General features: G+C 41.1%; 1 protein-coding gene across 1 annotated transcript in view; it reads right to left on the bottom strand.

Annotated features, from left to right (window-relative positions):
* CPA6 (carboxypeptidase A6) overlaps window positions 1-26080 on the bottom strand; it is an 85898-nt gene that overhangs the window by 20508 nt on the left and 39310 nt on the right. Inside the window, exons 2-6 of the mRNA XM_054816676.1 lie at window positions 25607-25682; window positions 11948-12072; window positions 8319-8433; window positions 7253-7354; window positions 6300-6404 (exon numbers count right to left, since the gene is read on the bottom strand). Of these exons, the coding sequence (XP_054672651.1) occupies window positions 6300-6404; window positions 7253-7354; window positions 8319-8433; window positions 11948-12072; window positions 25607-25682 (523 nt within the window). The remainder of the gene's footprint in view (window positions 1-6299; window positions 6405-7252; window positions 7355-8318; window positions 8434-11947; window positions 12073-25606; window positions 25683-26080) is intronic.

Below are 26080 nucleotides of genomic sequence, written 5' to 3'. Positions count from 1 at the left end.
GCATCCCACAAGGTGACTCAGTCTCGAGCTCAGAATAGTGGGGGCAGGTGTTGCCATTTTGCATCTTGGACAATCTGTGTGTCTCTCTCAGCTCATTACTATGGAGTGAAAAGATAGGATTCAGGCCTGGGTTTGGCAGCAATCAAAACCAACGTCAGCATTTAAAAAAAAAAAAATTTAAAAATCTGCCCCCAGCCTTTAACTTCTTTGTCTGGGGTTACCTGTCTGCTCCCTGGGTGCATGATGAAGCACAAACACATCATCCTGAATAATTTGAGAACTCATATAATTGGGATCACAGAACAGCCACATTTCAGAATTTGGACTTTCGGCCACGCATCTCATGAATTAAAGTACACAGTGCATACTGATATTCTTTTCAGATTTGGGATTCTTCTGAGAGGAGACAGCTATTATGGCCCATCTTTAAGGGATGATACAGTGCTGCAGGATGAGCAGGGCTTCAGAGGCGCAGATTTGGATTCTTCTACTACATAGAAGAATCTCTCCAGTGGGCCTGTGGGTAGGGGTGGGGGAACATTCATGGGCAGTCTAGCAAGGTCAATGCCCGAACCATACTTATCACATGACCTTGATCAAATCCAGAAAGCTCAGAAGTAGTTCTGAACACTTTTTCAGCAAAAATCTTAGCTATTGGCTAGGTTCTGTCCCAGAAGCAGCAGATGGTAGCACTGCTCATCCAGGGAAAAAAAACACAATAGTGTCACATTAAAGAAAAGTGGCTATGTGCAATGCAATGTAAGCTGACCCACATTCCAAGAATAATAATATTATTTTGAGGAAAGTCCTTAAGATTTAAACATTTGAAAAATATAAAAGCCTAGGGAGTCTAGGAAGAGCATGCCACAGTTCACATTTCAGATGCAGATATACTGAATCTGGTCAACATATGTTAGTTTTCCTTTTTTCCTAAAAAGGCCCACTTTTGAGGATGGGAGAAGAAAGTGGTGGTGGAGGTTACTGCATTTCCAAAACGTGAGGCTATTTGCACCTTCATCTGAGGCCCTGATGAGGCCACTCCCTTAGGGGGATGCACTTGATCTTAATGGACATTTCCCTTACAGTTGGATTCTTAGCATATGTTGTCAAGAAATACAATCAGCGCTTGCTTCTTTAAGGTTTTTAATTACATTTCTTGAATTTTCTAATCTTGAAATAAAAATTCCTGCATCAGAAACAAAGAATAGTGTATCTTCAAGTCACATCTCTTGTATCCTGTTTTCTGAAAATGTTGTATGAATGACATTTCAAGGTTATACATCATCGACATGGATCAAATGGCAGCATTTATTAGAAGGAAGAAAGTCGAACCAGATGTAATGGGAATCCTCATCTGCTTCCACTAAAAATGAAACAGAATCTAGTTTTGATGTTAATTTGAATAGCAGCCTGTGAACCATATTTCAGATTTTTAAAACAATGGTAAAATCCTAAATTTGACGTCTAGATAATTTGATATCTGAATTCTGCTTCTCCTCTTACAATTGCACACCCAATGAAGAGGAGTTAAATATTCTTATTTAACACATATACATATATAATTTTACTTTTGCAAAAAGTCTATAGGTTTTCCTTCTTTGTTTCTATGAGGACTATTTAATTTTGGATAAATACATGTTATGTATAATAAACAATTTTTGTTTCTAGAGTCTACAGCTTTCTACAAAGTAATAACACATAATAGAGTCCCTTTCTTTCCAGTTTGTAATATTTACTAACAGATTTTAATGTATGATTAGATCTCATGCAGTCTTCTTAAAAATGTAGGCTAACAAAACTTTCTTGTTTGTTTGGTTGGTTTTTTCCCCCTAAATCTTTTGCTGTGGACACAAATTCTGGGTTACATTAGGTTAATTTATCTCTGCAGGTTGCCTTCAAAGTAGTCCACACATAATCAGTTCTGTTTTCTTTTATAGTTCCTCTTGCTTCCCTGCTCCACCGCAGGTCTCAGTATTTCCACTGTCAGGGCCTTTTTTCCACCCCTTTCCAGCTGAGTAAGGCTTGAAGTTGGGTGGGACTCCACTGCAACCTAACTGGTGTTCTGCTACAAGCCAGGGCAGACACTTCTCTGTGGCTCTTTAGCTGGTACCTAAAGCTCTGATCCTGTGTGCCCAGGGCATCGCCTTTCTTGACTTGAAATTCAATGACCATGAGCTAGGGTTTGTCAGAGGCCACCAGTATTACTGACCCTGGTAGAACATCTGATTATCTTTAGCTGAGAGACTACAGGCATTCAGGGGCGCCTTCTACAGAAACAAACACTGACGTCATTATTAACACCAGACCTATGGAATACAGAGCCAAGGCTAGAGCTCATGCTGGAGTAGATTATAATAAAAAAACGCACAAAAAATGAAACAAAAAAACATAACCCCCCAAACCAAACAACAGTCTTCGTTCTCCTTTTGTTTGTTTCAAAATGTGAGTAGGCTGGTTTTGTACTTTCAATTATATTATCACATAATGCAAAACTCCTTCCTGTGTGTTCTCTTTCCACTTTTAATCTTTAACTTCTACTTCTATATCTTTCTCCCTTTTTCTCTAGTTCATCTGTTCTTTTTCTCTGACTACTGTATTTGCCCAAATACAGAACAAGCCTGTGTAGCAGGCAGCCTCTTGCCTTCCACGCTCTAGCCTTACATCCTCATTTCCCAAGTCTGATCGGGTTGTGATGAGCAGCACAGAGTCTAGTTGGAGGCCTGTATCGAGTGGTGTGCCCCAGGGGTCAGTACTGGGTCCGGTCTTATTCAACATATTCATCAATGACCTGGACAAGGGGACAGAGTGTACCCTCAGCAAATTTGCTGACGATACAAAACTGGGAGGAGTGGCCGACATACCAGAAGGCTGCACTGTCGTTCCGCGAGATGTGGACAGGCTGGAGAGTTGGGCGGAGAGGAACCTAATGAAATTCAACAAGGGCAAGTGTAGGGTCCTGCACCTAGGGAGGAATAACCCCAAGCACCAGTACAGGTCAGGGGTTGACCTGCTGGGAAACAGCTCTGCAGAGAAGGACCTGGGAGTCCTAGTGGACAACAAGCTCTCCATCAGCCAGCAATGTGCCCTCGTGGCCAAGAAGGCCAGTGATGTCCTGGGGTGCACTGAGAAGACCGTGGCCAGCAGTCAGGGGAGGTTATCCTCCCTTTCTGCTCTGCCCTGGTGAGGCCACATCTGGAGTATTGTGTCCAGTTCTGGGCTCCCTAGTTCGAGAAAGACAGGGAACTACTGGAGAGAGTGTAGTGGACGGCTATGAAGATGATGAGGGGACTGGAGCATCTCCTGTATGAGGAAAGGCTGAGAGAGCTGGGTCTGTTTAGCCTGGAGAAGACTGAGAGGGGATCTCCTCAATGCTTATAAATATCTAAAGCATGTGACAGGACAAGGGGCAACAGGCACAAACTGGAACACAGGAAGTTCCATCTGAATATGAGGAAAGACTTCTTCACTTTGAGGGTGACAGAGCATTGGAACAGGCTGCCCAGAGAGGTGGTGGAGTGTCCTCTGGCGATATTCAAAACCTGCCTGGACGTGATCCTGTGCGACCTGCTCTAGGTGATCCTGCTTTAGCGGGGGGGTTGGACTAGATGATCTCCAGAGGTCCTTTCCAACCCCTACTGTTCTGTGATCTGCCTTAGTCGTCTTTGTATTTCTAGATAGATGGGAGCCAGGTCCTGCTCAGCTGAACAACCCCTGATGCTTTGTAGAAAGCGAGGAGCCACTGCCCATACCCTGGCAAGCCATACTAGCAGCCAGTTGCTCAGTGGCACCTCCACCCTACGAGAAGCGGTGTCTCCCATTGCTTGCAGCAAATTCATTGGCACTCAGAAGGTGCCACTTCCAGAGGTGCAAGCAAGATACTGAGGGTTCCCAAGCTGGATGGGAATATCTGGTCAAGTTTGCAGCACCCAGTCTTGAGCTTGAATTTTAAGTTACATTGATATGTAGAGGTTGTTTTCTAAGCTAAATTACTTGAAAAGCCCAGTTGTACACCAGAGTATGGATACTTCAATAAAAACAAGTGACACAGATCAAAGGGTGAAGTGAAAGCTCAATAAAATATTTCAGGCTGCCTGCACAGCAAAGGGATGCACGTATGCTGTTCCTGCTAGAAAAGAAGCTAACATCACATAAATCCAACATTTCCTTTTGCTTGCCTTAAATCAATGGGCTTGTGGTGCTATTCCTTAGAGTCAACAAACATGCCAGGAAAAATCTGTTTCCAAGCTGACTGCCCTTTCTCAGAACTGCCCATAAGCGCCAGGGAGGATGGAAAGTGGGCTGTCGGGCTGCAGAGGTGCTCAAGGGAGGAGCTTGCCAACAAAAGAGAATTGCAGAGTTTGAAGCATGGAGAGAGCTTCGGTTTTCCCTGAGTTCTTACTAAAAATGTCTAATTTATTTAATGAAAAAGGCAATATCATAAACCAAACAATTTAATCCTCTTGTCTCTCATCCTCTCCCAGTCATTTTTAATAAAACGATGGAGACTGTGAGCATAATGTATTCTTATCCTGATGCTTTTTGCTTTAATGCTGGATTGAAATATTGCTCTAAGGAAAGAAGAAAGTATATGTCATTTGTGAACAAAGGCAATGCACGACTGAGATGGGCAGACAAAGGTGGTACATTCTTGTAGTCCCAAGGAACTCTGCAGAAACTTTCTTTAATTTAGCAAAATGCTTTTACGTCATTAGCACAACAGTCTAAGTAGCAAGCTACTCACCGAGGATCTCAAATAACAACCAGAAGGTTTTTATATACACATACACAGCCTATATTCTGCCATGAGCTCCACAGAGAAACCTTGTGATTTTTACCTTGCTGCCACATTGTAGTGCTTTACAGGAAAATCTTGGTAAGGAAGACGTACTTGAGCCATAGGCTTTCCCACCAGTGCCTGTCTGTCCCAAACATCTTCCTTCCTTACTGCAGCCTGTTCTCCTGGGTGGGAAAGCTGTTCAGAAATAGTTGCAGGTTTGTTCATCTTTACACTGACAGAAGTCCTAATAGGAAGACACGCCATCATTGCACACTGAACTCTGGAGGTCAGCTCCTGGATCTGGTTTAGCCTATCCGTGCATCAGCAGCCATGCTGACAGGCTCACCCAAATTGCAGTGGCCTCATTATTTCTGTACTTGCCCTATATGCTGCTGTGACTTCGGAGGGAAGTTACACATGGTTATATGATTGTCTCAGCTAATTCATTAAGGTGTTGATGATGTAGAGTTTTACTCTCGTGAAATTACTTATAGGGCCCTCGTGAAATGACATATAGGGCCAGGATCTTTCTGCTGAGTGGAGAGATCCCAGAAAATCAGAGGTAGATCCTTTAAATATTAATGCGTTGTAGAATTCCACAGTGATGGGGTAGAAGTGAGAAAATTGTGCATTTATAGGAAGAAGCTTGCAAACAAAGATTTTACATCACTTATTCTAAGCAAAAAAAGGGTATGCAAAATACTCAAAGCACATCTGTTCATATTTTTTGAAGCCTTCTTTGACTTCTGTAAATTGCATTGCAAAATAGTCTCCACTGTGCAGTCAATATCCCTTCTTGAACAAAAGTTTGTTGGTCAAGGGGAAATGTCAAAATCGTGCAAACATATCATGCATCTGAGGTGAATCCACGATTAGAAATGATTAAATGTTGATATACAAAAAATGATGTACTGCACAAGTGGAAAACAAAATTCCAACTGCATTGATTTCTCTGATCATTTGAAAAATGGCAAATGGATGGATACGAAGGCTAGACCCTAGATATCAAAGATAAAGGAAGCATAAATCCAATAAGATAGGATCAAAGAAACATTGGGGAAACTACTTGATATTCAGAGAATATGAAATCCATAATTTTGGGTGAAATCTGTCTATGATTTTAGTTTCCTATTCCTATGGAATTGCACAAAAGAGAGACATCTTTCTTAATCTCAGTCCTTAAACCAAAGATATTGCTGAACTGATCTGAAGCAGTACACACTGGCACTGATTTACCTGGACAATTACCAGAATTACAATCTCCACATTTTTAGATCTTGGAATAAAATCCTGCTTTGTATCTCTGCCAATATGTGTCTGGCATATTTTTGTCCTGTGCCTAGCTGTGTCTGGCTGTTGCTATCAGCTTCATTTATCAAGCACTTAGTGTTCTACAATAAAAAAAAAAAGTGGTATAGAAGCTAGTTATTGTTCTTATTAATAATGTTAGATCAGTTATAGCAAAACCACGATGTTTATCAAACTGAAGGAACTGCATGACCGTAAATCATTAAAGACTTACTTCTTTCACGAACCACTGGCAAAAGGCAGGGCCAATCCACTCTCTTGCATGAATCCCACAGTCTATCCAGACAGCTTTCTTGTAGGGCCGTGATCTTTTACCTAGCTTGAAGTGTGAACATTCATAGAAATACCAATAGATCTCATGACATTAGTGAGACACGATAATGAGAAAATAACAGAATATTAGAAACACTAAACCATTTTTAATTTCCTCGTAGAAAGGAACATGAATTTATTGCTTTCAAAGGTATGGCTGAGATAATGAGATGCAGGTATAGCAAGATAATAAAGCTGATCTATGGAAAAAAAATTTACAGGAAAAGTGAGATCAGTCAGTTCCTTTTTAATGAGGAATGGTATCCTTAAATATCACATGGAGCAGGGTGAGGAAAATCAATGCTAGAGGAATAGCCTGATGCAGAATCAAATTTTCAGAACTCCACAACAGTGGATGAAAAAGAAAGTACATATTGAAAGTAAAATTTTTTTTTTGCACCTTGCTGACACCCTTTAATTTGTGGTCCTAATAATGTGAGTTGAGAGCACGCAGCCCTGGAATTTTGTCAGTAGCTGAAGAGGAAGTGTATCTGGCATGTGCTGAGAAGGGCTCCAGAGTCCTCTTGAGTCCCTCTCCACCATAACTGCTGTCCAGGTTGTCTATAAACACAAACCTTTCCAATTCCCTTAAATCCAAATCCTGCTAATTAAACTTGTCCTGCCATCTATCTCCAAGCATATCCAATCCAAGTGAATAGGATTTGGCTGCTAGTTTTCCAGGTTTTAATTTTTTGTTAATTAAAGATGACATTCAGAGAGATACTTAGATCTCAGCAACTCATCCTTAGGAAACACTGATTACCTGCATCTCTGGTGTACATGCTATAACAAAGTAACAAAGTGTCTGCCCCTGATTCCAGACTTCAGTCTGATTAATGACTATTTAATCTTTACCTTGAGGACAAACAGTGGTCTCCCTTCATAGGATTTTCCAACAGAGAACATATGAATAAGATCTGAATGAGTTTTATTCAGATGATGCATCCAACCCTGGATCTGCAAATACAGAAATAAAATTGTTGCTTCAATCTTTGCATTTCATAGAAGCAACTGTAACACATTTATTAATCTCAGCTCTCAGTCAGCTGTATGTTTTTGGATTTTCCTGTAGTTTTTCTTTTTGTCTTTTGTTGTTTTGTTTTTGTTTTCACACTTGAACTGTCATTGGGCTCTCATAGCTCTATTGCCAGAGGCTGGATGCAGCCTTCGGTCACATGGCATTTTTTCCATTTTATTATTGGATATTACAGGAATGCATTAGCTGTTCATTGAAAATCTGGAGATAGGGCTAATCCGCTGTTCCCACTAAATATTAATGGAATGAAGACGGTCCCAGGGTCTGCCTGCCAGGACACGGAATGGTGAACAGATTGACCTGCAATATTGGTTTCACAGGCACCAGATCTCATTGAGGCGCAGCACCCTCCACGCTCAGCCTCGTGACTCTGTTTTGGTGCAGACTGAAACTGTATATGGGAGCACACCAAAATCAACAGAAATCAGTTACCCAGTTATCATCCAGGATAGTATCCCTTACACATGAATTTGTATCTAACTGTTTTTAAGTCTTTGGGCCTCTTGTGCAAATACTTAAGCATTTGCTTATATTGCTTACTTAAATGACTCAATGAGACTAATCACTCACTGATATCTCTTATTCCATCAGAGTAAAAGACCTACTTTAAAAACAAAACTCAGAAGCTGTCAAAGATAGTTACATGTAAAGATAAGCCTTGAATACAAATATAAAAAGTATATGTGTTTTCAAGAAGATGCCTATTTTTGAAGAAGAAACATTGAGAATACTTCTGAACTCAATGATCTTAAAGGTCTTTTCCAACTGAAATGATTCTATGATGCTACAAAGATGAACAGGCAACCGTAACTTGTAGAGAGAGTGAAATCTTAGGCTTATTAAAGACAACAGTGTAGCAGATGAGCAATATGAATTTTCACGTACTTCATCCAGGGAGTGATATATTTCATAGTTATACTCGGAGAGGGACCTTCGATTCCTATGTGACCTCCGTCCAGTTTGGTTTTCTATTGCTTTCTGTAGGTCTGATATGAGAATCCTAGGTAAAAAAAGATAGCAGTATTACTGAAAAACTAGTGGAACACACAGGCTAAAGGAGAACAACAATCACATTTAGAAGAAATACAGCAGGAGTTAAACCATCCTGATGTTACTTCATCTGTTATATTTTGACAATAGAGTGCTTCAGGCTTATGTGAATATACACTGCCAAATAAATACTCCAACTGCTTTGAAATGTAACAGTGCCTTCAAAAAACACAATGTGCTTGTTAAGCAAATGAAACAGAATGATGTAAATAAGGTAGCCAATGTGAAGAAGAAGCCACTTTCATTTGCTTATGGAGCAGCATTTGCTGTCTTCTTTTATAATCCAGTTATACTACATGATCATGGATCTTCAAAAATTGATTTCAAAATGGCTTAGAAAAACATGCACGTACTTTCTCTCGGGAGTTATTGTACTGGCGTGGAACATTACATATACCTACAAGTTGTAGAGGCAAAACAAACAAATGAAGAACTTGGCAGCATTGTCATTCTGCCTGAAACACAACAAACAACAAAGAAAGAAAAAATCTTAAGTGTGGTTTGTTGTTTACAATTATCTACTCTGCAATAGTTGTTTGCCAGTTATTTTAAAATAGCTCAGGAAAAGCATGTGAAAATTAAATGTGCTTGCATAAAAAGTGAGAGGTTCTTTGCATTAAGAGGAGAATGCAGCAACAGTGGTGTAAGCTGAAAACTTTCCTATTTTATGGCAAAACCAAATAATGATACAAATACAAAAATGTAATATAAAAACCATCTAAAAGAATTATAGTGAAGAAGTTGGAGCATCTATCCTTTCCCACACATGGTGCCAGGAGCTGGAAATATCATCGCTGAAATCAGTAACATCACTGTAAAACCGAGAGCCATCCTCGTATACCACCTTCTCCTAAAGCCTGGCAATGTATAATCACCATACTACTAATTCATCATTCTGGTAAAATGCTGATTACATTCAACTTTTTAAAGTTTTATAGGCATTAGCTGTAATGATTGGAAAAAGGTGGAAAGAAACTGCCTTCACTCTGATCCTAACTCAACCATGCAGCAGATACCTCAGAGGTCTATCTAGATCTTTGTACCTATGTAGATAGGTCTATCTATATATAACATCAAAGTAAAGGTTATCCCCATCTTCAAATGTATTAGTGAAGTAATTGTATAATTAGGAGTTAGATTGTTCTACATCAGCAACTTTCATTAAGCAAACTAGGGGCTTATAGTCTTGACTTGCAAAGTGCTATACGCTCTAAGACCAGTACCGTAAAGCATTTAAGCCTGTAGTTGGATTAAAGCAGTGGTTTTATTCAAGTGATTAGGACATCTAATATGTTAAAAAACTACTTGCCTGCTTGCTGAATTCTGATTAGTGTAAGTACCTAACAGGATCAAGCTCTGATTGTTTGCTTTTACAATAATGGATTTAATTTCACAACTCCTGATTGTTCATGTGTCTGTACTCCAAATGAGATTTGACAATCTTCTTTACTCTTAAATGACTGTGTACTGTGCGTGCTTACAACACAAAGGCTCTTAAGTCCCTCGGGCCTGAATACAACCTAAGTGGCTTCATTACCAGAGAACTTACACCCGGTGCAGTAAGATTTTATCTGATGCTTGGCTTGTTTTCATGACTTTCTTCTTGTCATAAAGTCAAACACTGGGACAGATAAGCCTGTCTTACAGGCAAGGGCTGGTCACCTTGTTCGTTATTAGGGCTGCTTAATGCTTCCTGTCTTTAGAAATTTGTCATAATTTAGGCGTCACTCCGTCAGGCTGAAGTTTTACATGGTGTTTGCCTCAGATTTTCCAGTTCCAAGAGGGATGTAGCAATTTAACTCCTTTGCAAACAGTGTGTTCAAAAATAAAATAAAAAAGAATATTGTGAAAAACTGCCATGAGAAAAGGAGCCATATGAAACCTTGCCCGGCACCTCAGCCCCTTGGCTGTGGAGCTGCACTTCAGCTCCGGGCTTTGGTCCCCACGCCAGCTGCGCTCTGGGCATGGCTGTGCCCGGCCGCCCCGCTCCTGCCGCTCCCTGCCTACATCTGTCGCTGCTCTCATGGCGAATCCTCCCAGCTCTTGGGGACTTGTAGGCCTCAGGAGGCTTGTTGGGACAAGCACATGCTTGTCTGAGGCTTTGCAGGGTTTTGCTTCTGATGGCTGGGACCCAGCAGGCGAGGAGTCCGAAATGGGCAGCGGGGAGATGAAGAGGGAGAGCAAAGAAATGGTCTGGAGCTGAGAAAATGCTGCCCGGCTTCCTTCTAAGCACACACAATTTGTGCGGCAAATGTCAGAGAGGAAATTTTCCCTGAGCAAAATGAAAGTAATATTGTCTCAGTATTTGTAGCACGTTCTTTCAGGTAAACTGCAGAGACCCTTCGCTCTCGCAGTTCTTGCCCTTGCACGCTCTGTTCTGCAACCTAAGTAAAGTTCTTCAAGTACAAGGAGTGTTTATAACACACATAAAATGGCTTTCTGTCATTTCATTAAAGGTGATTACTGTGAGCAGGAACAGCAGCAGACGTGAATACAACTGTCAGGGTGCAGTAATTAGGGGACATTTTTTGTATAAGCACAGGAAAACAATTACAGAAATCCCCATCTCATTTTTAAACACAAACAAAACTGAAGCAGTGTGGAACCCACATGAAAGTGTCTCTGAACTTCAGCTACCAGACCCGCATGTTTAATTTCCTAATGTTTGGGTTTGTATTTTTAGAATGACAATTAGTAAGAGACCATTGTTATAATAAAAATGGAATTCTGGTAACAGTACATATAATGTACAATATACTTTGCACCACCCTTTTCTCAGTGAGAAATAAGTATAAATAGCCTCACGTAGAGCTTTATTCAACAACTGTTTGGGAATTCAAATAACTCATCAGTTGATTATTCAGATGCTTCAGCGTCTCACTGAAAAGGCTTTAATGACAAGATCATTCGTCTTGTCTAGTATATCATTTTTATAAATATGAAATGATAAGTATAGTCCAAAACTGTCTCGGATGCTTTTAAGAAATGCTATAAATGATATATGATCCTTAGCATGTGTTTGTTCTGTATGACTTGCGCTGGGTCATGAGGAATGGAGAGTTATAAAACAGAACTAGTACATTCCTTCATAATTCATGAAGAAGGCTTGCCTCTGCGTTTGCAGCACACTTGTAAACAAACCTAGCTCCTGTTAAATACAGAGAGAGGCAAGGCAGGCTGTAGAATTAGTAATTACCATCCCTCTCTTAACAGATGTGATTTCATATACATTGAAAACACTTCAGCTTGACTCCAAAGGAGGACATTTAATTAAAACTGCCTGCCTGTGGGAGATTTTCTGTTCTCCCATTAAAATGGTTGTTTTCCTGGCAATGTCTAGCTGTCTGCTAGCTAATTGCTATGATGTGGAACGTATTTTCAAGTGCACTTGGCTTGGTAGATGCAGACCTGCCTTGGAGGCCAGATCTCTGCAGCGAGGCACAGAAAGTGAAGCACAGGCTTACGTGTACTGGATGTTTGCTTGTTGGAGGTAGGGCAGCAGACTTCGGGACGTGTTCCGTGGTACTCGCACGTCGGTGACTGTCCCTTCGGTGATGTAGAAGGGGCTGCTGGGCTGCCACAGGTCCACCTGTAGTGCAGGAACCAACCTGTAATTCATATGCATTCAGTGTAGGTGGGGAAATCCAGGCGATGGCACGCTTGAAGCTATGTAGCCAAACATGCTAGGCATGGTATAGACAATAAAACTGTATTGGCTGACCCAGCTCGATGTCTATGCTAAAGGAGCAGATTTTGAGGAATGATTGCATCCAGCTTACCACAACTCTTTGTGGGAGATTTGCCAACGGCAAGAGAGAGAATGGTCTCAGGACTGTGCCTCCTCAAACAGCTCGAAACAAAAGCTACCTCCAACTTCATGCACCTCCTCAGACTCCTATACATTCCCTACGTATTAGCTCCTATGGAGTCCATGAGTCTTTTTATTTCACAAGGTATTTTCTATGTTCAGTAAGGCAGTAAAAGAAAAGAATGCCAAAAAGAGGTAGAAGGCGTAGCATATACCAGTGCTGTTTGCAAAGTGTACCCAAGTTTTATTCTTGTTAATTAACAGATCAGAGGTCAGTAACCGAAGGTCACCAAGACTGTGAAGAAAGCTGTGATCTACCCAATAATTTTATATGGAACCACAAAATAACAGGATTAAGATAATAAAATGATTACAATATTGTAAAACCTGATACCTACTAAATGATACCACAATTATTAATGTGCTAAGAGATGCTTCTTGTCCATTTTTACTTTCTTTGGTTGCCAAATCTGAGATACACTTGGAAATTTTAGCCCAGAACATGATTTTTTAAGAAAGCAAGAAAGTTTGCAATCAGGGATTTGAAACTCGGTGTTCTGCACCTTGTAGCAAAATGGTCTTGTACTGCTCAGCCGTACCAACACCAGATGCAGAGACTCTTAAAATGAGGTGAGAACAGTTCCTCCTCAGCCAGTGTGAGGCCAGTGGCCAGAACACAAGTTAACGAACCTCTTCCCAGAGCTGCTGGGTAGTCACAGGAGACTATGGAGAAGAGTCTCAGCATCAATCTTTGCGTCAATGCGACAAATATGCATGTCAAGATCCACAGGCATTAAAAATACTTAACTCTGTGAGCTGAATACAAAGAAGGAAATTTAGTAGGGACTACTGTGCCCCCACACTTCTTAAAGAGAATTTCAAAGGAATTGATAAATACCTTTTGAGGTTTTTTACAATCAGCTGTGCTAGGCTGCATCCGTGATACAGCTCGTGACTGTCCCTTGCCTTACTTGCTTTCCAGGTTTCTAAGGTTTTTATAATCTAGATTTCAAAAGCTCCAGACTTCTTCTATGCCATACAAACTATTTTGGAAATATCTAATGCATGTCACCTGGTCCTGCTATGAACCTTGTTTGAAAAGAGAGTACAACCTTCCAACAGGGGATTAGTTCCCATCATGTCTCAAATGGCCCCGAGTAGGAATATTCTGATTACCAAGGCGGCATCTGACGCTGAACCTGATGCTACCTCTTCAAGCAGTAGTGACTTTAGTCCAGTTAATCCAATTAAATGCCTGCTACTTTGGAAGGAGAAAAACTGAAACGCAGGGGCAGCCTCTTCTATTCCTGCCAAAACCACTCTTTGTTTCACGCTGCCACAATATGGTCTGTGGATCCGTGTGATAGTGGTGGGTGGGCGCAGCATCTTTTGAAGTCTAACACCAGGACTGGCAAAGTTCACGAGGCTTGTGAAGCTGACAGCAGCTATGACAGATGGTCAGTAGAAACCGAACTCATGAATTAAATGGTGCTAAATGCTGCTTATAAATAAAGATCCTCTCACTGTGCTAACACCTTATGTTTGTTAGTTTATCTATCTTTTATATTTTGATTAATTATAGGCATCCAGTGAAATCCTCCCCTAATTCAACATGGTTGATTTCACACATGGTTAATTAGAAATGTGTATTTGACTTTTAAGATTTATCCCTAAAAATACATGTCACAGCGGGTAAATTTGTTGCTCTTGGAGTAACAGCGTATCAATCAGCTCAGCTTGAGCCATCTTTATAAAAATAACAACAAATTGTTATACACAAGCTGAGAGCAACTGAAGTGAAGTGTCCTCTGGCCAACTGCATTATCTAAGCATGCAAAACTGGAAATAAAAGTTACATAAATGAAAAAAAAAAACCAAAACCAAAATCACAATTGAGATACACCTGAAACTTATCTTTGTTCTTGACAGTGTTTGGTGAATTTCTCCATCATTGTGGAGGGGATAAACCAACCAATAGTCACACTATTGGCTACAACAACACAGAGCTTTTTAATTTCTGAGGTATTGTAATTGTCCCTCACATGACTGGCTACAAGGGAATATCAACACCAGAAGCAATCTTCTTTTAACTAATGAAATCAGCTGTATATTGCACACCACTATCCTCTTTTGGCAAAAATGCAATATTTCACTACTGGCATTATGCTGGAAGTGAGACAAAAAAAAAAAAAAAATCCCATTTTTAGAATGCAAATCACTCCTCTTCAGCTCAGTTCCCTATTTGGGTAGTTCGGTTTCATTTGACTCCCACTTCTTATCCTTTACAATGTAAACAAAGCATTCAGTGCTCATCTGGGAGATGTTACCTGTGCTGTCCAAAGCACCACTTCAATTGCTGACTTGATTTTGCTTTATAAAGCATATAACAAGAAACACATTTCTCCAACAGGCCTCTTATTTATATTGCAGCTTTCAGCTTGTCCTTGGCGTGACATAGAGACAGCACATGAAAACTGACAAACAGAAGATGGATTTCAGAGCAGGCATGTTTGGACTGAGCAAATCCAGCTATCCTTTACTCACTGTCAACTTTAGGAGACTTCATCATTGCATCTCCCATGGATACTGAGGGCTCCATCGGAGTCATTGCTCTTCTTTCTGCACCATTCCTCTGGCAAGCATGCCTTGGATTTCCATGCTGGTCTCCGCTGGCTAGTCAGTGGTAGTGATATTAATTGTTCTCTTATTCACTTTCCTATCTGCAATGGGGTGTTGTTATCCACACACATTACACGTTAACTATTATATAGTATTATGGATAGCGTACCAGTCAGTGCCAAAGGACATTTATTTGCTGTGAGACTGATGGGATTTGCTTGATAGGGTAAAGGCTCTCCAGCCACCAAACCAAACAGATGCAGAAATCCTCAGAACCCCCTGAATACACAGCCAAATATTCAACCTCAAAATTCACCTGGTATCTTGAGGCCAGAGGAACAGAGATATGCTTTAGAGTATGTCTGCAAACCTAAATACTCTCATCTCCTTTGCCTGGGCCTTGCAGAACTGTCTCCTTTGCTCGTCTTTTCCCATCTGTCAGGCAGCAGGTTGCTTTTAGAGGGTCTTGGGATGTTTTAAGCCTCTCGACAATAAGCAGAGCCCAGGCAGGATTATTCAGCAGGCTCAGACTTGTGACCTGGAGACCAATTACTCGGCACCTGCAGCTGCACCCAGGTGTGACTCCGGGTACCTGTTCTCGGGGACAGCGGTGGCTCCACAGATGCCCAGCAAATGCTCTTTCCCAGAATCTCACTGGAGGCACGAGCAACCTGACTTGCTTTCTATGAGAAAAAATGGTATGTAAAAGCATAAAGACAGCTCCCTTTTCTCAGAGGATTTAAACACATTATTGCTTTATTTAACAAAGAAGGTATAAAAGATTGTTAATTGTGACTACACAGTAAGTATTCTTTTTTTAACTGCACATTCTTTTTTCAATCTTACTTGTCCCATAAAAGTCCCTGGGATTCAACTTGTGCTTAAGAAAGCCAACACTCTTTGGCTTTCCTTGTACGCAGTTTCTGTTTAAACCGAGGTATTGAAGTCAGCTGAAGAGTATAAATGTATCAGCTCTTACCTGGACACCTTCCAAGCTACAGCAACCCTGAACTCATTAGTCATGTCTCTAGCTTTCGGTCAAATAGTGATGAAAAGTCAGCACAAGGCAAAGGGACAAATATTTTAAAAAGATATGGGTGCTGAGCTAAGAGAAATCAGAATTTCTTCCAAAATTAAAAAATGATACAAATAATTTTCCAAGAATACAAACATTTCATTGGTATAATCCTACATATCACAAACAGTGTACACAAAGCTCTGTTGCGGTGCCAAGACAAAAACCAGAGCAGGGAGGGCTTTTTCTTCACTAGTTCCAGGTTTTCCTCCAGCTCATCCTATGCCTGTGGAAAGGGAGTCCAAGAAGAAAGGAGTCTCCTTGCTTTTCCCCAGGAACACACTCACGGCTGCATAAATCCCACACTTTTTTTCATTCAAGCCACTGAAAGAAATCCCTAGCTTCTTTAGACCACAGGGCTTAGTCCATCTCATACCTTGTAATTAAAGCCATTTTCTTGGGCAGTGGCCTCCAGTTGTTCCTCACTACCCTTTCATAAATGGGTGTTTAATTTCTTCTACTTAGCCTGAAAGGAAGATGCTTAGCGCTCTCATCAGGTCTGCAATCATGTATTGATCAAAAGAGATGATTGATGCTTGTCATTGAAAATAACTAGAATAACTCTGCTGTGATTTACATTTAGTATCTGGACAGAATTGTTTATATGATTTATCTGTGTTATACCCCATGAAGACAGTAATTTTGTTATGCTTTATTACCTAGCAATTCCAGTTTTTATACTTACTGAGTTGAGTACAGCAATACATGTGCCAAAGCTGGCCTTGTCCTTAACATCACTATGAACAGATTTCTTTGAGAAACGCTGTCGACTGTAAAGTTCAGAGTATAATTATTGTTATGATGCCATCAGTTGAAACAGCCTGGCATTTCTGAGCCTCTTGTAAAAGGGAATTTGTAGTCAGTAATGCATGCAGTGATGCTCGTTGCTCATGGGCTCTATGAGTGTGTCATGGGCTCTCTCAGGATGTATGGGTTTTCCATTTACATCCATATGCTCCTGTATAGACACATAAGCAGTCCTGAAACTCATTAAATATGTTTTCAATTAGAAATCTGATAGTAGAAGAGAATAGAAGTAGAAACTGCTCTAGTCTCACTGACGTTGTCAGAGGTCTGACTATCAGAGGCTTCATCACATAACACACAAGAAAGAGTCCATATATGTATGTACGCAAACACTCTTCACATGCACATATATAGCATGCAACAGAATTTTAGGCTTCTGTTGGTACATTTGCAAGGAAAGAATGAAGGAAGAATGACTCCTGTTGACTCTGACACTGGTGGATAATTATAGCTGTGCTGTAGTTCACCTGGAAAGAGTAGAACTGCTGTTCTCTAATGTCTTCACCCTTGCAAATATTTTTCAGGATCAGGGCTGATTTCATCTTCACTTGCTCCTGCCAATTAAGGAACTTAATTGACAGTCCTGACTGCAAATGTCCTTCAGCTGCCCTTTATATGCAGCAAACCGGTCCAGTGGCAATTAAGTATTGGATTCCCTGTGCTTTCTAGAAGGGCTTACAAGGTAGTCCTAGTTGCTGGTGCAAAGTAATTTAAGTTTCTGATTGAGCACACTAGACATTTAATTGGCTCTAACTTTTCAGTATTTATTTGCTTTCAGTGAGGCTGGTAAGAATAATTGTGCCAATAAATGGGGATTGATTCATGGGATTGCAGCAGCCATAACACTGGCAGGAACAGAATGTGAACAATGCACAGCTTGAAGTTTTGAGTTTTGCAGATCTTTGTGGAACTATAACACAGTAATGTTCTTGCCACTCTGCTTACACTGGTATAATTTTACACAGGGCTCTATGCTGCAGAAAAGAACTTGTAGGCTATTCCTCAAGAGAGCCACTGAGGAAAAACTCATACACAATTATACGGTAATCGAATATCTGTTCTTACAAGTACAGATGCCACTGGGCTAAGTATATTTGAAAGACGCGAAACAGTCCTTAACTTAACAGACTCATTAAAAACCCCCAACTAAAACTGTATTTTCTTCCTTATTAAACTATTTATGGCTTGGTTCATTTTGTAGTTACTGCTGCACTGCATGAGAAATGGAATAGTAAGTCTGATCCTGCTCCCACTGGGGCTATGCTGATGACTTTGCTGAGCTCGGACTCAGGCTTCCTTCCCAGCAAAAGAGGAAGCAGATTCCTCCCATCTCAGAAAGTCCAGGCTTTCTGCATCTTCTGAAAACAATACACTCACTACCTGGGCTCTTCTGTTTTATCTTGCATCTTCCTACTAAAGTTTTCCTGGAACAACATTTTCCTTTTAAGCCTGGCAAGTGGTTTACAGACATGTATTCTGATATATTAATGAATAACCTCTGTTGTCACCTGATGTTCCCTGTGTATCTGAAATATTCTGTGCGTATCTGACTGGAACCCTAACTATGAGTTAGGGTAAAATCTGGACTGATGACTAAAGCATCCGGCTATATAGATACATTTGCTGTATGCACAGAGTAAAATGCACACAGCCCCGGCCACTGAGCTAATTCTTTCCTTCTGCAAAGTAGGAATAGCTCCATCTGGGCTGACTGGCTTTCTTACTGCATTTTCAGATGGGCTTTTGTTCTCTGAAGCCTTTTTCAGCATTTGCCTATGGAGCTGTACACTATCAGATTTATAGCCAAGCGATCTTTTTCCCCTATGAGATATTTTTCTGATTCCTTGAACTGCAATGACAGGATCAATTCAGGGATTACAATGGATAAGCAGCTGCTGAGGGGCTAGAAAACAAACAAAAGGGAATGGAGTTGTGGCTTCAAGGCTTGCTAGGCTGGCTCCTCCCAAAGTTAAAGAAGTGCCTGGCTGTGCCCAGGAATTTCTTTTGTAAAAGCTACTGAAGAATGAGTGGTCTAACTCTATTATGCCAGGAATGTTCACAGAGCAGTAGCTTCTTTGCTACCTATACAAACAGCCCCAATCCCAGTCAGGCGTATGTGATAAAAAGTGCTTGTAGACCACCGATGGAGTAGAAGTTATCAGTCAAGGCTCAAATGAAGTAGTGCTTCAAAAATAATGCTTACAAAGGAAAATTCCAGAGCAGATAAACAGAATCTGCTGGGTCTGAGGACCTAAGCAAATCCCAGATTCTTTGCAAAGCGCTTGGGAATGTGACATTTGTTTCTGTCAGTCAGGTCCAACAGAATTAAAAACAAGAAAAGGCTCACAAATCAGCAAAAGGCTCCTCAAATTGTCTCCTAAACGAGAAAGAGCAGGAGACACTAGCCAATCATTGGAGAGGTGCAAGAGGCAGAGGGACAACAGATGGACAAGAGGGGCCCCACGGGGCAGAAAGCGGGCAGCTCTGTAGTACTCTGGTCACTGTGGTACTCTCAGCATACCTATTTCTCTTCCATTTCTTGATTAGTGTAATAATTTGCAAATGATTAGTGTGATAATTTGCAAATGATTAGTGTGAAACGGTGAACCTGCAAAAAGGTATTTCTGGTCTCACAGGCTGGGATAGGAATAAAGATTTGTACCGTATCTATAAAAAGATAGTATTCATAAGAGCAAACGGCTGCAGCAGAACACCTAAGATTGGTGCCTGTGATTGCATTAGAGCAGCAGCTAATCCAGAAACCATGACAGTGATCTATAGCTAGAAAAATAAAGAACTCCATGAGTTTGTACTTGAATTGCTAAAGAATTTACTGCATTTTAGTCTATCATAACCACATGGAAATGTTCCTTAACACTGCTATGCAACGTACTTGTCATCTTACATGAAGTTGGAGGAGGAGCACCACCACCATTTACCCCTGTCATACTCACCATCATATCTGCTCCAGTGGTCTTTGGCACAGGGACTGTGCAAAAGGTGTTCAAAGGTGTGGGGTGGTGCTGCTTGTGGGAAGCAGAGTTGTCAGGCTCTTATTTTTCTTTCCCCAGAGAAACTGAAAGAAACTCGACGTAGGAACATGCTGGAGACAAGAGATACATACCTCTGTATACATTCTGATGGCATCTCCCAGCTGCTACTACCTTTATCACTTAGTGGAAACCAGAAACTGGCATCTCCTGCCTTGAAAAAGAGCATGACTCTCTGTTCCCCACCTGCCTCATTTATTATGACCTCAGACACATCTTGCCCTAAGAAACAGTTGCAGACGTGGCAGTGCATGATGCGTAAGAGCTCTCTGCGAGCTTGCTCTGGAGAGATGGTGGTACTGTGGTCGTGGGGGATTGCGGGGGGTCTGGCAGGGGGAGTGCGGGGGACCCCGCTCTGCCCAGCTGGGACATGAGCGGTCAGGGCCGGAGCCACCTCCTGCTGCTTTGGAGGCTGGGAGGGTGGCCGATGGCACTCAGTACGTTTAGGCTTCCTTTTTGCTTCATTACTGTGGATGTGCTTATTGGTTGAATACATGCAAGTTTAAGCAACTTCACAGAACTCACAGAAGACAAATTTTAAATCTGTAGGGCTAGTTATTTTTACTGGCAGTGCAGGTCTACGTGCTATGTTCACCCCATCAGGGAAAAAAAGCAATATTTTGTCACCTACAAGTTAATTGAACCAGCCAATGATGGAATCAATTTATAATAATGATTAATAACAAAGCACTGTGGGCAATGGAGCTACAGACCAAAACTAATTTGTGGAAATTACTCAGCAAGTGATTATGACTAATGTGATTTGCCTTTGGGCAATTCATGAACCAAAAGTTAAATGTGTGGAATGAAACGTTCATTATCCATTATTCACTCAGTATAGGCAATGGCATTTGTATTGTAGTAGAGCCCACACACTTCAGGCAGGTTTCAGGGGTTTATTACACTAAGCATTACATGGACTTTTTTTTTCCTTAAAGAAAAAAGAGGCAAATATTCCTCCTAAGGAGCTCCAGATGCTAAGATTAAAACGTCTGAAGGGACTATATTTTCTGTAAATGTGTATGAGTTAGCCTTACAGCTCAGGTATTGGTAGCAGAGCAGTCCTGTGTGAGATCAAAAGGTTTCCACGCGGACTAAAGCCCCTGAGTAGTCATCCAACTTCTGCGAGTTTTGTTGCCTATGCCGTGGCTAGACTGCCACTGGTGCCCAAGTTAATTGCTGGGGGCATATTCTAAGATACTTCAAATACATCAAGATATATAACCAATTCCAAGATGATCCTTCAAGGATGTCTCACTGTAGGTTTCTGTAATTTCCTTCCTTCAAGAAAGAACTCCTTCTGTGTCTGATCCTCCTCCCAAAAGGGATGGACCTTGCAACCTGCTGACTTCTGCAGCATTGGCTTCAGCGTGGCAGAAGCCAAAGCTCTCCCCACTTCTTTCCCCGCTGCCCTGGTGTTTCTTTCTTTTCCCCACATCAGGTAAGGCAAACAACAGCTAGTTTTATTCTAGGAGGATGTAGCAGATCAGTACCTTCCCATCACTTTCCTACATAAATTTTAGAATGTAATCTGCCATGGGTTTTCCTTAAGTAAATCTGTCAGCAGTGGGCTCAATTTATATTATTGCCAAGAAATATAGTGCCCCTAGATGTTGAGGAAGTCCCTGTAGCTTATCAGGCCATGGAAAGCAAGCAGCTAGAGCAGACTTTAAATAACAAAGTCTACTCAGGAAAAATCAGTGGTAAGGTGGTAAGTCATTAAGAAACAGGCAGATAAAACGAGTGAAAAGATACATTGCCACTCTTTCTAGTGCCCATTTATTTTCTTCATGATTGTTTTCCCTTTGTCGAAATCAGTGGGCTCTTGGAAGAGGTATCTTTGTATTTGCTTTATTCTCTGCCTGACATCGAAATACACTGCTTTGTAATAGGACCATCAGGACAATTTTTTCAAACTTCTCTGTGATAAAGCCCTTCAGAAAGATACACTCATTTGAGCTGGACAGAGGTGAGTTTTCCTTTCAATTCTTTGGATTATGAAAGATAGTCCAGAGACAAAGGCTAAGTGACTCTGCCTTACAAGTGTAGATTTTAAAGGCAGATGGCAATGGCTGGAATAAACACAGAACACCACGAATCTATAGTAAAGCTCCCTCCACCAGACACAGTGAGGAGGGAGCCTGGGACAGGAGGGATTGTCTCCTCTTTCCCTCGCCAGCATGGATGGTCTGTTGTATGCAGGGAAATCCTGCAATGAGAATGCGATCCATTTGTGCAGAATCTACTCTGTGTTTGTACTGCCTTGGGAATTTATTCAAACCATTTAAGCTGTGCATGGATTGCACTGGGGGCAAACTGGGCTCCCCAAACTTGACTTTTGCACTGCAATTTCTGTGTTTCTTTGGATTGACTAACGGGGACTAATCCTGACATCACTAGACAGCATAACTTTTGGTACCTTTGCAATATACCTCATCTCTAATAGACCAGCTTGCCAGGGTAGAGAAACATATGGCTGAATTAAAACCCACGTGCAGGTATCCCTCTCACTTTGAGAACGAAAGTGACGTAACCTTTATTTTCACCAGCTTTTCTTCTTCTTCTAATACTGACAATGGTGGAGAATACTATCAGGCCATATCATAACTCAGGCTGAACTCTTCAAATGGCTTTAAATAAAACATTAACATTCTTTATTAGACCAACTACTTGCAGTTAATCCCAAAATACTTTCTCCGGAAAAAAAAAAGTGACATTGGTACTATTCGATAGTTATTTAGGTACAAAACTGTTGTGTCTTGAAAGGATCTTGGTTTCAGCTTTATTTTTCCCTTGAGGAACAGAACATGTGAGTAAAATGATAGGTTGGTATTAATTTGCTGCTCAAACCAAAATGGATTCAAAGGAGATGTGTCTTAAACCAATTCTGGTTTTCTGACTCTAAAATGTAAAAATCCAACGCCCAGTACTTGTAATTATAGAAATTTATATATCTCTGTTGACTCCCCTGTTCATATCTCTGTTTTTTGTCAGGCATTCTGTGTTAAGACAGCAACAAGACTATATCTGGCCTACTGTTTGTAGCTTATTTTGCACTATTGGTTTTTGGGGTTTTGGTGCACTGTTTTCTCCTGAGCATATTATGAGCATTGTGCTTAAAGACTCATGTTTAAAAAATGGACCTCAAGTCCACTGTCAGTTAAGTTTCCGACTCTGGGAGTCTGGAGGGGGGGAAGGACAGGGGAGACTGACATGGAGACTTAAAAAGTTGCACAACTCTAAATACATGGCTCTTCAGAGGCGCTGATGGCTTGCAGCCACTACTGACTTTTGCTGGTATTGTGAGTACTTGGCACTTCCTCAGAAGTGTCATTGTCGATCCACTCCTTCATGACTAAATCACTTGAGATTGTTTTTTGAGAAAAGATAATGATAAGCTAATGTTAAACATACCCATTACTTGTTAGCCACCCGGGTATCTCATTCGGTCTGACCCCATGTAGATGGGCAGTGAAGCAGCTGCAGATGGAAGAGCCCCAAGACCTGACACGCAGCCAAACCCAGCCTGTTTTCATGAAACTGGGTGTCAATACTCTCTCTCTTTTTTGAATCTTCCCTTCAACCTCCTCAACTTACTACCTCATCAAAATCAATCACCTTCTCATTAACTAGTCAGATTCTGATGCAGTTTGCCAAAATTTTATTATCCGGCTCTCAGAGTTATAGCATGCAATTATTTATTCAAGTTTCTACTGCTCCCACTTTGATGGAGTTGGGTGAAGGAATCTCTTTCTGTGAGCCTAAGGGAGCTCTGTAATGAGAAACAGTTGCAGGAAGGTGAGTAACCCTTTTGCTTCGCAGGGTTTGCAATATGAGGAAGAAAGGAAAAAAACCACATGTGCTCTCTCTTTATGTTCCAGCATCCAGGGGGAAGAAATTAATGCAAAAACCAGCTTCCACATGTATTTCTTGGGTTTATGGTTAGATTTTTTTTTCCTAATTGGGAGTAAAACAATTATCCGTTTTGGGATATTACACTAACATTCACAGTTGAGGGTCAGACCCTTAGTAAGCACTGCAGAAACAAATATAAGACAATGTTCTTTAGGAAAGTTGGGCCTTACAGTACAAAGTATTATAATACATTGAGACGCAGCATCTGTTGAATATTGAAATTCCTTGTGCAACATGTGCACAGGTTGGATGTCTTGAGAATAGGATTTACAAAAGATAGCATCTTGAGTGGGGAACTAATTGGACATATCATTAAGAAATGCAGAGGTGATGAAGACAGCCTCAGCCTTCCTACATAAAGCTAGTAAGGCATCAACCTCTTGACTGCTGGAGTAGTCACAGCAATAAGCCTTCTCCTGGGCTGAGGTACCTAAGGTAGCACTGTCCACCTTCTTAAAAAATGGTAGCAAGAAAGCTTCATCATAACTGAAAGATGGAATGCTTTCAGGAGGGTGTAAGAGCTCTTCTAAGACCTTAATTTTGTTTGATTTGGTATGCGGACTGAGATTTGATTTACTTGTATTCCAGATGTTAACTATTGGACTAGAAAATTATGTGCGCCTTCATTCTTTGCCTCAGTGAGAACACCATCATTTACATGAGGTTTCCACAATGGAGACAGAGAGACGACTGCCTAATAGTTTGCTGGAGTTAAAGGCAGTGAGCAGCCCAGAGGTTTTGCACACGCTCCCATCACTTTGGTACCACTGGTGTTCTGCTGTGACTCAAAACTGCATGTCACAGGACTGCCAAAGTTACCAACACGTTCCTTTGTCTATGTCCATACAGCTCTTTTCAGCCAGACACAAATGAAGGCTTGAGTTTGCTGTGCCAAATGACTTTAGCCTGTGCCCGCGCTGCCTGTAAGGCTGCCCATCAAACCCCTTTACCTTCACATGTACAGGGAGAAGCCAAGTGATGCCCGCTGGGCTCAAGCAGAGTATGAGCTAACCCGGGGGATGAGGCAGAGCCTGGGACTTGCATTCAATTCCTGGAACAAACTCAACATAGTGATCAAGTTGTTACTTCCTTGGTTCTGCTCTGGTTAGGCTGTGTTTTGGAGATTATTAGTCAGGTTTGTCCCTCCCTCAGTGCCTGAGGGCAGCGTGTGTGGATGGTGCAGTCCTTTCCATGCTGTCGCAGGGGCCAGAGACCTGGCTTACAAGTTCTCCCCATCTTCCTCTGAGATAATGGGCCACACTGCTGGAAAGTCTGCCTGTGCCTTCGTTAGCTATGCCGGCAAAGCAGCACGCTGCAGACTACTTCTTGTGCTGCGCTGCTACAGTGGCACCATTGCTTTTCGTTTATATCTGCAGGAAACGGCCAGGGAAGAAACATTTTGGCTTGCTAGTAAGTCTTGCAGACACTTTCAACTGCTTCTAGAAAAGTATTCTGCCAGAGAGATTCTCAAACTGAAGCCACTTCCTTTTTCCTATTCCTATTTGTGTTCACAATTTGAATTAACTCAATGTTTTAAATAAAACCATCAGCCAGATAATGTAGCATGCAACTATGTATGCTAGTAAGAAGTGGAAGAACAAAAAAAGCAAATTTGCAAGTGTGGCACCTATATTATTTAAGGCAATAAGTGTTTCTTGTTAAAATTGTCAGGCATGATGAATCTAATTCCTACGCTATTTTATTGGGAAATTAGGAATTTAATGGGCAAAGGCTGCTTTCCAGAGTATAAAATAGCTTGAAGTAAAGTGCCAAATGAAAGGCATATTAGTTAACTCATTACAGTCTTCAACAAAGATCAGAAAAAGAAAATGAAAATTATCAAACTCACCTTCAGCCTGTTAAATGCAGCCCTCAGGATCTGCGTTTCCCTCTCGCTCTCAGGAACAACTCGTATGACTTTATCACTGCCAATAACAGAACATTGAATGGACACTTTAAGACTCCTTGCAGCAGCACAATGCAACAGTATATAGGTTCAGATAGCTACCGTACTTGCGCTCTTCTTCAGCATCTGCAGAACGTTGGGTGAACTGGAGCTCTGCTTCTAAGCTTGCTCCATGGATTATGCACTTCCATAGAAATTATTTTCTCTTTACAGATCAGGGCATCAGCTTGACTCTCTAATTCTATGTAAATGCTTTTGTTCATTCCTTTTAATTTAAACTGTTCAGGCTGACATCTTCCATACTGAATATCTGCCTCAGATCAAAACAATTATTTTTTTTTGCCAAAAGAAATAATCTGTTTCTTAGGTAAGATACATTACTATTGCATGTTTAAACATTTAATGGGCTTTGAAAAG

Source organism: Grus americana, chromosome 2, assembly GCF_028858705.1.
Source record: "Grus americana isolate bGruAme1 chromosome 2, bGruAme1.mat, whole genome shotgun sequence".
Taxonomy (NCBI): domain Eukaryota; kingdom Metazoa; phylum Chordata; class Aves; order Gruiformes; family Gruidae; genus Grus; species Grus americana.
The sequence above is the reverse complement of the archived record's forward strand: the minus strand, read 5'-3'. Positions and strand labels throughout refer to the sequence as shown.